The sequence below is a fragment of the Hemitrygon akajei genome, chromosome 28 (genome assembly GCF_048418815.1).
Source record: "Hemitrygon akajei chromosome 28, sHemAka1.3, whole genome shotgun sequence".
In the NCBI taxonomy this organism is placed as follows: Eukaryota; Metazoa; Chordata; class Chondrichthyes; order Myliobatiformes; family Dasyatidae; genus Hemitrygon; species Hemitrygon akajei.
In genome coordinates this window covers 19,007,390-19,023,064 of record NC_133151.1, presented here as the reverse complement: position 1 = coordinate 19,023,064, position 15,675 = coordinate 19,007,390, and the positions used below count along the sequence as shown (strand labels likewise).

The 15,675-nt window shown below is 53.5% G+C and overlaps 1 protein-coding gene across 1 annotated transcript; it reads left to right on the top strand.

Moving 5' to 3' along the window:
- The first annotated feature begins 8,162 nt into the window (after nucleotides 1-8,162).
- On the top strand, nucleotides 8,163-15,471 carry b4gat1 (beta-1,4-glucuronyltransferase 1). Its single transcript, XM_073031453.1, has 2 exons — nucleotides 8,163-9,370; nucleotides 14,235-15,471. Exons 1-2 carry the CDS (start codon nucleotides 8,234-8,236, stop codon nucleotides 14,424-14,426), a joined length of 1,329 nt encoding a protein of 442 aa, XP_072887554.1. The 5' UTR covers nucleotides 8,163-8,233; the 3' UTR covers nucleotides 14,427-15,471.
- Nucleotides 15,472-15,675: the final 204 nt, after the last annotated feature.

Below are 15,675 nucleotides of genomic sequence, written 5' to 3'. Positions count from 1 at the left end.
ATTGATTGGCCTTATCTCAAACGATAACGAGGTGGCCTACAGGGATGAATTCATCACCCTGACACAGCGGTGTCAAGAAAACAACCTCAATGTCACAAAAGCAAAGGTGCTGGTTGTGGACTACAGGAGGAATGGAGACAGGCTAACCCCTATTGACATCAGTGGATCTGGGGTTGAGAGGGTAAACAGCTTTAAGTTCCTCAGCATACACATCACCGAGGATCTCACGTGGTCTGTACATACCGGTTGCGTGGTGAAAAAGGCACAACAGCGCCTCTTTCACCTCAGACGGTTGAGGAAGTTTGGTATGGGCCCCCAAATCCTAAGGACTTTCTACAGAGGGACAATTGAGAGCATCCTGACTGGCTGCATCACTGCCTGGTACGGGAACTGTACCTCCCTCAATCGCAGGACTCTGCAGAGAGTGGTGCGGACAGCCCAGCGCATCTGTAGTTGGGAACTCCCCACTATTCAGGACATTTACAGAGACAGGTGTGTAAAAAGGGCCCGAAGGATCATTGGGGACCTGAGTCACCCCGACCACAAACTGTTCCAGCTGCTACCATCTGGGAAACGGTACCGCAGCATAAAAGCCAGGACCAGCAGGCTCCGGGACAGCTTCTTCCACCAGGCCATCAGACTGATTAACTCACCCTGGTCTGAATGTATTTCTATGTTACACTGACTGTTCTATTTATTATAAATTACTATAAATGACTATGATTGCACATTGCACACTCTCCCCCTCGCTCTCCTCTTTCTACCTCTCACCCCCCCCCCGTCCTCTCCCCCTCGCTCTCCTCTCTCTACCTCTCACCCCCCCGTCCTCTCCCCCTCGCTCTCCTCTCTCTACCTCTCACCCCCCCGTCCTCTCCCCCTCGCTCTCCTCTCTCTACCTCTCACCCCCCCCGTCCTCTCCCCCTCGCTCTCCTCTCTCTACCTCTCACCCCCCCCCGTCCTCTCCCCCTCGCTCTCCTCTCTCTACCTCTCACCCCCCCCGTCCTCTCCCCCTCGCTCTCCTCTCTCTACCTCTCACCCCCCCCCCGTCCTCTCCCCCTCGCTCTCCTCTCTCTACCTCTCACCCCCCCCGTCCTCTCCCCCTCGCTCTCCTCTCTCTACCTCTCACCCCCCCCCGTCCTCTCCCCCTCGCTCTCCTCTCTCTACCTCTCACCCCCCCCCGTCCTCTCCCCCTCGCTCTCTCCCTCTCTCTACCTCTCACCCCCCCCGTCCTCTCCCCCTCGCTCTCCTCTCTCTACCTCTCACACCCCCCCGTCCTCTCCCCCTCGCTCTCCTCTCTCTACCTCTCACCCCCCCCCGTCCTCTCCCCCTCGCTCTCTCCCTCTCTCTCTCTCACCCCCCCCCGTCCTCTCCCCCTCGCTCTCTCCCTCTCTCTCTCTCACCCCCCCCCGTCCTCTCCCCCTCGCTCTCCTCTCTCTACCTCTCACCCCCCCCCGTCCTCTCCCCCTCGCTCTCCTCTCTCTACCTCTCACCCCCCCCGTCCTCTCCCCCTCGCTCTCTCCCTCTCTCTACCTCTCACCCCCCCCCGTCCTCTCCCCCTCGCTCTCCTCTCTCTACCTCTCACCCCCCCCGTCCTCTCCCCCTCGCTCTCTCCCTCTCTCTACCTCTCACCCCCCCCGTCCTCTCCCCCTCGCTCTCCTCTCTCTACCTCTCACCCCCCCCGTCCTCTCCCCCTCGCTCTCCTCTCTCTACCTCTCACCCCCCCCCGTCCTCTCCCCCTCGCTCTCCTCTCTCTACCTCTCACCCCCCCCGTCCTCTCCCCCTCGCTCTCTCCCTCTCTCTACCTCTCACCCCCCCCCGTCCTCTCCCCCTCGCTCTCTCCCTCTCTCTCTCTCTCACACACACAAGCACTATTTCTCAGATTTCATTATACAACGGGAAGTTGAGGTAACACACACCAGTCCTTCAGCAATCCAATTGTGCTGATCCTAATCACTACAGTTTAGCAACACCGTGACCACTTTCATTGCAGCTTGCCTCATAGCCCTGACCCTGAACTCAGCAGATCAGGCAACATTTAAGGAGGGGGAATAAACGGTCGATGTTTTGGGCCGAGACCCTTCATTTGGTCTCAAACCTTCCAGCGTTTTGTGTGTTCTAATTATGTTATAGAAGCACAGAAAACTTACAGGCCCTTCGGCCCACGATGCTGTGCTGAACATGTCCTTACTTTAGAAATTACCCACAATTACCCATAGCCCTCTATTTTTCTAAGCTCCATGTACCTATCTAAAAGTCTCTTAAAAGACCCTATCGTATCCGCCTCCACCACCGTCGCCGGCAGCCAATTCCACGCACTCACCACTCTCTGAGTGAAAAAACTTACCCCCGACATCTCCTCTGTACCTACCCCCCAGCACCTTAAAACTGTGCCCTCTCGTGTTAGCCATTATTAAAAAAATAGTGTTTATGTTCTACTTGTGAAAAGTCAATGTTCAAAGTAAAATTACCGTCAGAGTTCAAAAATGTCACCATATGCTGCCCCGAGATTCATTCACTTGTGGGCATTCACAGTAGATACAAAGAAAGACGAGAGATTCAATGAAGAAAACACACAGGACAAGTCAGACGAACAACCGGAGTGGAGAAGACAACAAGTGTGCAAATACAGAAAGAAGTATTTCATCATCATCATGTGCCGCGTCGTATGACATCATCATTATGTGCCGTGCCGCATGACGTGGGCGACCACGGTCTTTCCACGGCCATGATTGCTCTTGACAGATTTTTCTCCGGAAGTGGTTTGCCATCGCCGGCTTCTGGGCGGTGTGCCCACAAGACGAGCGACCCCAGCCATTATCAACACTCTGGGGTCAGTCAGGACTCGTGACGTGCACCGGCTGCTCATAGACCATCCACCACCTGCTCCCATTGGTAGTGGGAACATTTCAGTGTCGGGGTGAATGAAGTTATCCCCTCTGGTTCGGGAGCCTGATGGCTGAGGGGTAAGAATTTGGATCTGGAGTCGGCTTATTGTCACGTAGTCTAGAACTTCTCTTGCAAGGCCGTTCACGCAGGTGAAATCATCACTAGTACAAAAGAGAAAAATGACAGACTGCAGAGTAAAGTGCAACGGCTACAGAGAGAACGAAGAGGTAAGATCATCGATAATGAGGTGCGAGGTCAAGGTGGTCGGGGCGAGGAAGAGCTGCCGATCGGTTCACCGCACGGTCCCACAACACAGTCGGAAAAGCTCACCGACGCCTCCACTTTCTGAGAGAGACGGACGCCGTAAATCTATACTAACATCCTCCTAGAAATGCGCAGCAGAGAGCGTCCTAACAAGCTGCGTCTCTGCCTGGTACGGAAACTGCCCAGTGGAACGGACAGGAAGGGTCCACAACGGGTAGTCAAAACTGCCCAGTGGAATGGAATGGACAGGGTCAACAAAGGGTAGTCAAGACTGCCCAGTGGAACGGACAGGAAGGGTCAACAACGGGTAGTCAAGACTGCCCAGTGGAACGGACAGGAAGGGTCCACAATGGGTAGTCAAGACTGCCCAGTGGAGTGGACAGGAAGGGTCCACAACGGGTAGTCAAGACTGCCCAGTGGAATGGAATGGACAGGGTCAACAAAGGGTAGTCAAGACTGCCCAGTGGAACGGACAGGAAGGGTCTACAATGGGTGGTCAAGACTGCCCAGTGGAACGGACAGGAAGGGTCAACAATGGGTAGTCAAGACTGCCCAGTGGAATGGAATGGACAGGGTCAACAAAGGGTAGTCAAGACTGCCCAGTGGAATGGACAAGAAGGGTCTACAATGGACAGTCAGGCCTGCCCAGTGCATCACCAGCACCGGAAAGGACGGAAGTACAGAAAAGAGCCAGTAACATCACAAAGAGTCACACCCAACCCACATTCATTTCAAGAGGACTAGAATATAAAAGCAAGGCTGTAATGTTGAGACTTTATAAAGCACTGGTGAGGCCTCACTTGGAGTATTGTGAGCAGTTTTGGGTCCCTTATCTAAGGAATGTGCTGAAACTGGAGAGGGCTCAAAGGAGGTTCATGAAAATGATTCCAGGATTGAATGGCTTGTCAGATGAAGAGTGTTCGATGGCTCTGGGCCTGTACTCACTGGAATTCAGAAGAATGAGGGGTGACCTCATTGAAATTTCTCAAATGGGGGAAGGCCTCGATTAAGTGGATGTGGAGAGGATGTTCTCTATGGTGGGAGAGTCTAAGACCAGAGGACACAGACTAAGAATATATGGGATGCACCCCAGGGTGCTGAGGGAATTGGCGGAGGTGATAGTAGACGCGTTTGTAGTCATTTACCAGACTCTGGGCAGGTCCCGGCGGATTGGAAGACAGCAAATGTCACGCCACTTTTTAAAAAAGGATGTAGGCAAAAGATGGGCAACTGTAGGCCAGTTAGCTTAACATCTGTAGTCAGGAAAATGCTTGAAGCTGTCATTAAGGAAGAAATAGCGAAACATTTAGAAAGGAGTGGTTCCATTAGACAGATGCAGCATGGATTCAGAAAGGGCAGGTCTTGTTTGAAAAACTTACTGGAGTTCTTTGAGGACATAATGAGTGCAGTGGATAGAGGGGAACAGGTGGACGTCGTATACTTGGATTTTCAGAAGGCGTTTGATAAGGTGCCGCACAAGAGATTTATAAATAAGATACAGATGTATGGAGTCCGAGGAAGTGTATTGGCATGGATGGTGGATTGGTTAAGCAACGGAAGGCAGAGAGTTGGTATAAATGGGTGTTTCTCTGGTTGGTAATCAGTGGTGAGTGGGGTGCCGTAGGGGTTGGTGCTGGGCCCGCAGCTGTTTACCGTTTACATTGATGATTTGGAAGAGGGGACTGAGCGTAGCGTAGCAAAATTTGTTAATGACACTAAACTGAGTGGAAAAGCAAATTGTACAGAGGATGTGGAGATTCTGCAGAGGGATATGGACAGGTTAAGTGAGTGGGCCGAGGTCTGGCAGATGGAATACAACGTTGGTAAATGTGAGATCATCCACTTTGGAAGGAATAATAGAAGAGCAGATTATTATTTAGATGGTGAAAGATTGCCGCACGCTGTTGTGCAGAGGGACTTGGGAGTGCTTGTTCATTAATCGCAAAAAGTTGCCTTACAGGTACAACAGGTTATTAAGAAAGCAAATGGAATGTTGGCCTTCATTGCTAGAGATTAGATTATGAGGACACTCAGTCCTTGTTTATTGTCATTTAGTAATGCATGCATTAAGAAATGATACAGTATTCCTCCAGTATGATATCACAAAAACACAAGACAGACCAAGACTAACTGACAAAAACCACATACCGGTAATTATAACATTCAGTTACAACAGTGCAAAGCAATACCGTAATTTGATAAGAGCAGACCGTGGGCACGGTAAAAAAAAAAGTCTCAAAGTCCCCGACAGTCCATCATTTCACGCAGACGACAGAAGGAAGAAAAACTCTTCCTGCCGTGAACCTCCAACGCAGCAAAAAGAAAGAGGGATTGAATTCAAGAGCAGGGTACTGGTGAGGCCGCACCTGGAGTACTGCGTGCAGTTCTGGTTTCCGTACTCCAGGAAGGATATACTGGCTTTGGAGGCGGTGCAGAGGAGGTTCACCAGGTTGATTCCAGAGATGAAGGGGTTAACCTATTAGGAGAGATTGAGTCGCCTGGGACTGTACTCTCTGGAATTCAGAAGAATGAGGGGATCTTACAGAAACATACATAATTTTGAAAGGGATAGATGAGATAGAAGTAGGAAAGTTGTTTCCATTGGTAGGTGAGACTAGAACGAGGGGACATCGCCTCGAGATTCACGGGGAGAAGATTTAGGACGGAGATGAGGAGAAACTGTATTTCCCAGAGGGTGGTGAATCTGTGGAATTCTCTGCCCGGGGAAGCAGTTGAGGCTTCTTCACTAAATATATTTAAGATACAGTTGGATAGATTTTTACATAGTAGGGGAATTAAGGGTTATGGGGAAAAGGCAGGTAGATGGAGCTGAGTTTATGGACAGATCAGGCTCGATGGGCCGGATGGCCTGCTCCTATTTATCATGTTCTTACATGGATGTCCTATTAGAACAGAGATGAGGAGGAATTTCTTTAGCCAGAGGGTGGTGAATCTGTGGAATTCATTGCCACAGGCTTCTGTGGAGGCTGAGTCATTGGGTATATTTAAAGCAGAGGTTGATAAAATCTGGATCGGTCAGGGCAGAAAATGGGTCAGCCATGATGAAATGGCGGAGCAGACTCGATGGGCCAAACGGCCTCATTCTGCTCCTATATCGAATGGTCATCCCTGCTCCTGTCAGGGAGGGACCAGGACCACCAGACTCAGAAAGTTCCTTTCCCCGGGCGGCGAGGCTGACCAGCACCCCTGCCAACTAACCACCGCTCCACACCCCCAGCCACCACTACTCCATCATTTCCTGTCAGGGTCACCTCATGTACAGACACTCCTGTGCCCAGCGTCACTCTATGGGCAGACAATCAATCTGTGCACGTAAGCTATCAGAATCGGTATCATCGGTGTATGTAGTGAAACGTTGTTGTCTTTGCCGCAACTGTACAATGCAATGCATAGTGATGTAGGTAGAACTTCGGATAAATATTTAAATTAAATTTGAGCTCAAGAGTAGAGAGCTCATGTCGCAACTCTACAAATCTCTGGTGAGACCGCACTTAAGAGTATTGTGTTCATTTCTGGTCACCTCATTACAGGAAGGATGTGGAAGCTATGGAGAGGGTGCAGAGCAGATTTACCAGGATGTTGCCTGGTTTGGAGAACAAGTCATATGAAGCAAGGTTAGCAGAGCTGGGACTTTTCTCTTTGGAGCGTAGAAGGATGAGAGGGGACTTGATAGAGGTCTACAAGATTATGAGAGGCATAGATAGGGTGGATAGTCAGTACCTGTTTCCCGGGGCACCAATAGCAAACACCAGAGGGCATATGTACAAAATTAAGGGAAGGAAGTTTAGGGGAGACATCAGGGGTAAGTTTTTTACACAGAGGGTTGTGAGTGCCTGGAATGACTTGCCAGGGATGGTGGTGGAGGCTAAAACATTAGCGGTATTTAAGAGCCTCCTGGACAGGCACACGGATGAAAGAAAAATGGAGGGTTATGGGGTAGTGTGGGTTTAGTACTTTTTTTAAAAGGATTATATGGGTCGGCACAACATGGAGGGCTGAAGGGCCTGTACTGTGCTGGGGTGTTCTATGGTTACATAAGTAGTGCAGAAATTTTTAAAAAATTAAAAAGTAGTGAGGTAGTGTTCATGGGTTCAATGTCCGTTCAGAAATCGGCTGGCAGAGGGGAAGAAGCTGTTCCTGAATCGTTGAGCGTGTGTCTTCAGGCTCCTGTACCTCCTCCCTGATGGCAGAGGGGAAGAAACTGTTCCTGAATCGTTGAGCGTGTGTCTTCAGGCTCCTGTACCCCCTCCCTGATGGCAGAGGGGAAGAAGCTGTTCCAGAATCGTTGAGTGTGTGTCTTCAGGCTCCTGTACCTCCTCCCTGATGGCAGAGGGGAAGAAGCTGTTCCTGAATCGTTGAGTGTGTGTCTTCAGGCTCCTGTACCTCCTCCCTGATGGCAGAGGGGAAGAAGCTGTTCCTGAATCATTGAGTGTGTGTCTTCAGGCTCCTGTACCTCCTCCCTGATGGCAGAGGGGAAGAAGCTGTTCCTGAATCGTTGAGCGTGTGTCTTCAGGCTCCTGTACCTGATGTTGGTGATGAGAAGAGGACAAGTCCTGGGTGATGGGGTCCTCAAGCTGAATTCATTTTGCTGGAACATTACAGCAAAGGATGTAACGTTATATATCCTAGCCCTCTGGAAGAGGGCTCCGAGACTTTATACCAAGCACCACATTTGGGGAGTATTGTGAGCAGCTTTGGGACCCCCCCCCCTATCTCAGAGAGGATGAGCGGGAGGGGGTTCAGAGGAGGTTCGGGGAAAATAATTCCAGGATTGGAAGGTTTATGAAGAGTGTTTGATGGCTCTGGGGGGCACCCGTCCTTGAAGATGCCCTGGATACTAAGGGGGGGGGGGGCTGGAGCTGAGTAAGTTTACAGCTTTTGCATTGATATTTTTAAATATAAAATCATTGCGGTTTTTATCCTATTTTGAGCTCTTTTTGGGGTGTGTGTGTGTGTGTGTGTGTGCTGGAAGTGCCGGTGAAGGATGCGGGATGGTGAAGCCCCGTCCCGTGAGCAGACGGAGCCTCGGTTGAAGGTGCCGGCGCTGCGGGCTGGGGTGGGGATGCGGCCGGCTCGCCCGCTGCGCTGCTCGCCCTTCCGGGCCGTGCTGGGCGGCCTGCTGCTGGTGGCCGGGCTGCAGCTGCTCTACCTGTCGCTGCTGCCGGGGCTGCAGGGCCGGGGGAGGCGGCGAGGCGGCGGCGGCGGCGGCTCCCCCTCGCACGGCCTGCCCGACCCGGAGCCGGAGCGGCGGCGCCGGGAGCTGAGCCGGGCGCTGGAGGGCGGCGGCCAGCCCGACCCGTCGGGCCGCTACCGCCTGTACCCGGACGTCAGCCGGGCCCCGGTGCTGAGCCGGCGGCCCAGGCCCGGCCACGTCCTCGGGCTCGCCACCCACTGCTCGGCCAACAACCTGCACCACCTGCCCGGCCTGGTGAGCCGCTGGCGGGCCCCGCTCTCGCTGGCCCTGTTCGCCACGGCCGCCGACCTGCCCGAGGCCCTGCGGGCCCTCCACCTCCTCGGCCTGCACTGCCCGGGGGTGCGGGAGCTGGTGGCCTTCACCCTGGTCACCCCGGCTCGGGTGCCGGCCGCCTTCCCCCCGGGGGAGGCGGAGCAGGAGGAGGGGCAGGCCTGGGACCCCGACCTCGAGTTGGACCTGGAGCCCGAGCTGCCGCCGCCGTGCCGGCGGGCCCTGCGCCCGGTGCTGCGGCTGCGGCGCCGCTTCGCCAACTACGGGCTGCCCAACGCCTCGTACCCGGGCAACCTGCTGCGCAACGCCGCCCGCCGGGCCCTGCCCTCCCGCTACGTGGCCGTGATCGACGTGGACATGCTGCCGAGCGGCGGCCTCCACCGCCGGCTGCTGGAGCTGCTGTCGGCCGCCGGCCCCGAGCCCGGGCCCGGGCCCACCGTCTACGTGCTGCCCGCCCTGGAGATGCGCCGCAGCCGCCGGGTCCCGGCCGACAAGGCCGAGCTGCAGCGCCTGTACCAGGTGGGCGAGGTGCGGCCCTTCTACGGCGAGCTCTGCCCGCGCTGCCACGCCCCGACCAACTACAGCCGCTGGATCAACCTGGCGGCCGGGCCCGGCCTCGGCGTCGCCTACACGCTGGCCTGGAGCGACCCCTGGGAGCCCTTCTACCTGGGGCCCCGCTCGGTGCCGCCCTACGACGAGCGGTTCGAGCAGTACGGCTTCAACCGCATCAGCCAGGTCAGTGGGCCGCTGGGTGAGGGTGGGGAGGCTGCCCCTGTGGCAGAGAGGGTGAGGGTGCCCCTGTGAGAGGGAGGGGTGGAGGTGAGGGTGCCCCTGGGGGAGGGAGGTGAGGGTGTCCCTGATAGAGGGTGGGGTGGAGGTGAGGGTGCCCCTGAGGGAGTGAGGGTGAGGGTGCCCCTGAGGGAGAGAGGGTGAGGGTGCCCCTGTGAGAGGGTGGGGTGGAGGTGAGGGTGCCCCTGAGGGATGGTGGGTGGGAGGTGAGGGTGCCCCTGAGGGATGGTGGGTGGTTGAGGGTGCCCCTGATAGAGGGAGGGGTGGAGGTGAGGGTGCCCCTGTGGGAGGGAGGTGAGGGTGCCCCTGAGGGATGGTGGGTGGGAGGTGAGGGTGCCCCTGAGGGAGAGAGGGGGAGGGTGTCCCTGAGGGATGGTGGGTGGGAGGTGAGGATGCCCCTGAGGGAGGATGCGAAGGAGGTGAGGGTGCCCCTGGGGGAGGGTGGGGGCTGAGGGTGCCCCTGAGGGATGGTGGGTGGGAGGTGAGGCTGCCCCTGTGGGAGAGAGGTGAGGGTGTCCCTGTGAGAGGGTGGGGAGGAGGCGAGGGTACCCCTGTGGGAGGGTGGGGACTGAGGGTGTGCCTGTAGGAGGGAGTGCTGGAGAGGTGTAGGTGTGGTGGGGGTGAGAAGGATTTGGGCTTTTGGCTGGGAGGAAGGGTGGGACGGGTTGTGTGTGAAGGGAATTGGGGTGAGGAGAGGGGTGTTTAGAGGGTGGGTGTGTGGGTGGGATGGGTGAGGAGAGGGTGGGTGTGTGGGTGGGATTGGGGTGAGGAGAGGGGTGTGTAGAGGGTGTAGGGCTGGCAGATACAAACACTCTGGGCTCACCGTGGACCGAGCACCTCTGAAGGCAACAAAAGAGTTTTAAAAGGGAGCTGAGGGGCAAATTCTTCACCCCGAGTGTGGTCAGTATGAGATGAAACCTCAGAGAATGTGGTAGACGGGCTCAGTAATAACTTATTAAAAAACAGCACTTGAACTGTTACGTGGATAGGAAACGTGTCAAATGAGGGTAAGGGACTAACTTGGATGGCTGGCATTGCTGAGTTGGGCCAAAGGGCCTTTTTCTGTTCTGTACAACGCTGACTGGGGCATGGGTGACAATTCTACATGGTCACCTAGTGTGTTACCTAATTGAATTGGGTTCTGAAGTTGATGCCTGGTGCGTTGGCCTTTGTCAGTCGGGGGATTGAGTTCAAGAGCTCTGATGTCACCCCCGAACCCTGGTTAGACCAGCCTGGGAGTATGTTGTACATTTAGAGGCAGAACACGCCTCCCACCCTGGCCTAATCGCTGGACAATTCACAATGACCAATTAACCTACTGACCGCGGGAGGGAGCTGGGGCTTCCCGCGTGCGCGCGTGGGAAGAGGCGTACAAACCTGTTTTCTGGACACTGGAATTGAACTCTGAACTCCCATGCCCCAAGGTTACGAGGAGGGGAGAGGCAGGAGACTGGGACTGACAGGGAAAAGGATCGGCAATGGGTAAGTGTTGGAGCAGACTCGATGGGCCGAATGGCCTAATTCTGCTCCTCTGTCTCAAGGGGTGTTTGCCTTAATCAATCGAGAGCGCAGAGCACAAGAGCAGGGAGATGGGAGCCACTGGGGCAGATAATTGGTGGGCCAGGTGGCATCTATGGAAGTTCTATCTTGTCCCGAGCACTTGTGGCTCCAGAGGTCAGGTAACCTGGTCAGGATGGATGAACTGCCTCTCCTCGACAGGTGTAAAATGTTGGAGAGACTCAAAAGCCTCTTGGGGGGGGGGGGGGGAGGGGGGGGAAGAGTCGGTCAACGGTTCAGACCAGAGGGTCTCTGTCAGAACCGGGTTTATGTCGCTGACTTGAATTTGTTGTTCTGTGGCACCAGTACAATGCCCAAGATATGAAAGAAGAATTGCTACCAATTTAAAAGTAAATAGGCTGTGCCGAGAAGAGACCGCGGGGGTAGATCTTCATGGGTTCATTGAGGCGGGAGGGTGTTGGAGGGAGGAAACAGTTCCTCAGACATGGAGTGTGTGTCTTCAGGCTCCGCTGTAGGGATTCGGTAAAATCTAGAGGATCTTGTGCCAACTCCAGAGGATCTAAGCATTTAGCAACGCCTTTTATTCCGTCCGGGTAGCCTCCAGCCTGCATCGATTTCTCCTTCCGGTTAAAAATAAAACCCCTCCCGTCTTCTATTCCCCACTCTTGCCGCCTCTCACCTCACCCTCCCCTTTCTCCCACGGTCCACTCTCCTCTCCTATCAGATTCCTTCTTCTCCAGCCGCTGACCGTTCCCACCAGCCTGGCTTCAATCATTTCCGTGGATGCTGCCTGACCTGCCGAGTTCCTGTAGCGTTCTGCTGGCGTGTGTAACACTCTGGAGACGGTTGTGCATGAAAATCCCAGGGGATCAGAAGTTTCTGTGTGATCTACCACCAGCAATCGTTCCACGGTCAAAGTCACTTAGACCTAAACTATAAGATATAGGAGGAGAATTAGGCCCATCAACTCTACTCCATCATGGCTGATTTAATTTCCCTCTTTGCTTTCTCCCCGTATCTCTCCATGCCCCGACTAGGAATAATGGTGCATGGTTCCCTGAAGGTGGAATCTCATGTGGATAGGGTGGTGAAGAAAGCTTTTGGTATGCTGGCCTTTATAAATCAGAGCATTGAGTACAGGAGTTGGGACGTAACGTTAAAATTGTACGAGGCATTGGTGAGGCCAAATTTGGAGTATTGTGTACAGTTCTGGTCACCGAATTATAGGAAAGATGTCAACAAAATAGAGAGAGTACAGAGGAGATTTACTAGAATGTTACCTGGGTTTCAGCACCTAAGTTACAGGGAAAGGTTGAACAAGTTAGGTCTTTATTCTTTGGAGCATAGAAGGTTGAGGGGGGGCTTGATAGAGGTATCTAAAATTATGAAGGAGATAGATAGAGTTGAGGTGGATAGGCTTTTTCCATTGAGAGTAGGGGAGATTCAAACAAGAGGACATGAGTTGAGAGTTGGGGGGCAAAAGTTTAAGGGTAACACGAGGGGGAACTTCTTCACTCAGAGAGTGGTGGCTGGGTGGAACGAGCTTCCAGTAGAAGTGGTCGAGGCAGGTTTGATATTGTCATTTAAAAAAAATTGGATAGGTATATAGACAGGAAAGGAATGGAGAGTTATGGGCTGAGTGCCGGTTGGTGGGACTAGGTGAGAGTAAGCGTTCGGCACCGAGATGGCCTGTTTCCGTGCTGTAATTGTTATATGGTTATATGACTAATCTAGTATCTATCATCCTCTGACGTAGGAGTCCTTGTGCAGAACATCCTGAAGGTTAACTTGCAGGTAGAGTAATTGATGAGGAGGGAAATGCAACAAGAGCTGGGATGTGATGCTGAGGCTTTATAAGGCACCGGTTAGGCCTCACCCTGAGTATCGTGAACAGTTTTGTGCCCCTTATCTAAGAAAAGATGTGCTGGCATTTGAGAGGGTCCAGAGGAGGTTCACAAGGATGATTCCGGGAATGAAAGGGTTATCATACGTGGAACATTTGATGGCTCTGGGTCTGTACTCGCTAGGATTTAGAAGGACAAAGGGGGATCTCATTGAAACCTTTCAAATGTTGAAAGGCCTAGAAGAGTAATGTGGAAAGGATGTCTCCTGTGGTGGGGGAATCTAGGACAAGAGGGCACAGCCTCAGGTTAGAGGGGCATCCATTTAAAACAGAGACGCAGAGAAATTCCTTCAGCCAGAGGGTGGTGAATTTGAGGGATTTGTTACCACAGGCAGCTGTGGAGGCCAGGTCGTTGGGCTTATTTAAGGCAGGGATTGAGAGGTTCTTGATTGACATGGCATCAAAGGTTACGGGGAGAAGGCCGGGAGGTGGGGCTGAGTGAGGGGGAGAATCAGACCTGATTGAATGGTGGAGCAGACTCGATGGGCCAAATGGCCTCATTCTTCTCCTATGTCTTATGGTCCAAATATTCACAAAGACTTGACCGCCACATCTGCCTGTGGCAACGAGTTCCTTCTCATCGCCGTTCTAAAAGGACGCCCTGAGGCTGTGTCCTCTGGTTCTACACTCCCCCACTATGGGAAACATCCTCTCCATATCCACTCTATCTGTGTCCTCTGGTCCCAGACTCCCCCACTATAGGAAACATCCTCTCCACATCCACTCTATCTGTGTCCTCTGGTCCCAGGCTCCCCCACTATAGGAAACATCCTCTCCACATCCACTCTATCTGTGTCCTCTGGTCCCAGACTCCCCCACTATAGGAAACATCCTCTCCACATCCACTCTATCTGTGTCCTCTGGTCCCAGGCTCCCCCACTATAGGAAACATCCTCTCCACATCCAGTCTATCTGTGTCCTCTGGTCCTAGACTCCCCCACTATAGGAAACATCCTCTCCACATCCACTCTATCTGTGTCCTCTGGTCCTAGACTCCCCACTATAGGAAAAATCCTCTCCAAATCCACGCTATCTGTGTCCTCTGGTCCTAGACTCCCCCACTACAGGAAACATCCTCTCCACATCCACCCTATCTGTGTCCTCTGGTCCTAGACTCCCCCACTATAGGAAACATCCTCTCCACATCCTCTCTACCGAGGCCTTTCACCATTCGATAGGTTCAGTTAGGTCACCCCCTCATTCTAACAAGGAAATGCATTTCTTCCCCATTCCAGTGTTCGATCCTGAGCCTCTTGGCCATGTCGGCACGCTTTTACGCACTGAGTCGCTGATTAGATATTTGCCTTAACGAGCAGGTCTACCTCATAAAGTACGTTGATAATTTACTGTGAGTTTTGTTCATTTCTAAACCGTTATTCTCCTGCGCAGGCCTGTGAGCTCCACGTGGCCGGGTACTCCTTCGCGGTCCTCGACAACGCCTTCCTCATCCACAAAGGGTTCAAGGTCGCCGGCGAGTTCCACCCTCAGAAGGACAACGAGAACCGCCACAACCGTGTCCTCTTCCGCCAGTTCAAGCAGGAGCTGAAGCAGAAGTACCCCGAGTCGCCACGCCGGTGCTGATCGACCCCCCCGCCCACCGCGCACTTCCTCAGCGGCTGAGAGACTCTCGAGACTCGGCGCGTAGGATGGGTATCGACTGGCAGAGTCGGGAGTGGCCTCCCGTGGGGGAAAGAGACCTTGAGGCTTTTCGGGGGCGTTAAACTTGTATCAGCAGGGGACCGAAACTCCTGTCCCTGTGACGGGTCTGTCGCTGTGTAACACCGGGGTACGGGTCTATCACTGTGTAACACCGGGGTACGGTACCGGTGGGGACGGGTCTGTCACTGTGTAACACCGGGGTACGGTACCGGTGGGGACGGGTCTGTCACTGTGTAACACCGGGGTACGGTACCGGTGGGGACGGGTCTGTCACTGTATAACACTGGAGTACGGTACTGGTGGGCGCGTCTATCACTGTGTAACACCGGGGTACGGTACCGGTGGGGATGGGTCTGTCACTGTATAACACCGGGGTACGGTACCGGTGGGGATGGGTCTGTCACGGTGTAACACCGGGGTACAGTACCGGTGGGGATGGGTCTATCACTGTGTAACACCGGGGTACGGTACCGGTGGGGATGGGTCTGTCACTGTATAACACCGGGGTACGGGACCGGTGGGAACGGGTCTGACACTGTATAACACTGGGATACTGGTCCGTCACTGTAAATCTGGGGACTGGTCTGCATTTACAGTGAGAACTAATCTGCCGTGGGACAAATCAAAGGGAACACAGTAGTCCCGGTTAAAACCACGCCACCTAACCATACGCCAAACTTGCAAACTGCTGCCAAGGGGAAAAGCAGATTCTATCAGTCTCAACTTGTGTGTCTAGCTCTCTGAATTTCAAGCTGTCAATATTTGTTCTGTAAGACTAGAAATTTCCTCGGGCTTGCCAGTATTGTTTTGGTTACGAACTATGGAACACTGGAATTATGAAACCGGATAAACACGTTTCGTTGACACTAAATCTGCTGTTGTCGGGCAGGATTTCATCTGTATTATGTATCTGTTCTTATTTTGTATTGTGTCAGACATCGATGCAATAAATTAATTTATGGATTAACCTGGGGGCGAGGTTTGTTTACAAGTAAATTTGAGCTCTCTCCCAAGAATACTGTGGCCTTTTGCTATGAGCTGGCTGGTATGTTCTCTCATGTGATCAAAATTCAAAGTAAATTTTATTTTCAGAGGGGTAGTAACTTTTCTTGAACCTGGTGGTGCGAGTCCTGAGGCTCCTGTACCTTCTACCTGATGGCAGCAGTGAGAA

Excerpts from the sequence above, each read along its gene's own strand:
- b4gat1 (XM_073031453.1), top strand. The coding sequence starts at position 8,234 with ATGCGGCCGGCTCGCCCGCTGCGCTGCTCGCCCTTCCGGGCCGTGCTG. Across the intron at positions 9,371-14,234 it reads GCTTCAACCGCATCAGCCAG|GCCTGTGAGCTCCACGTGGC; the intron begins GTCAGTGGGCCG and ends TCTCCTGCGCAG.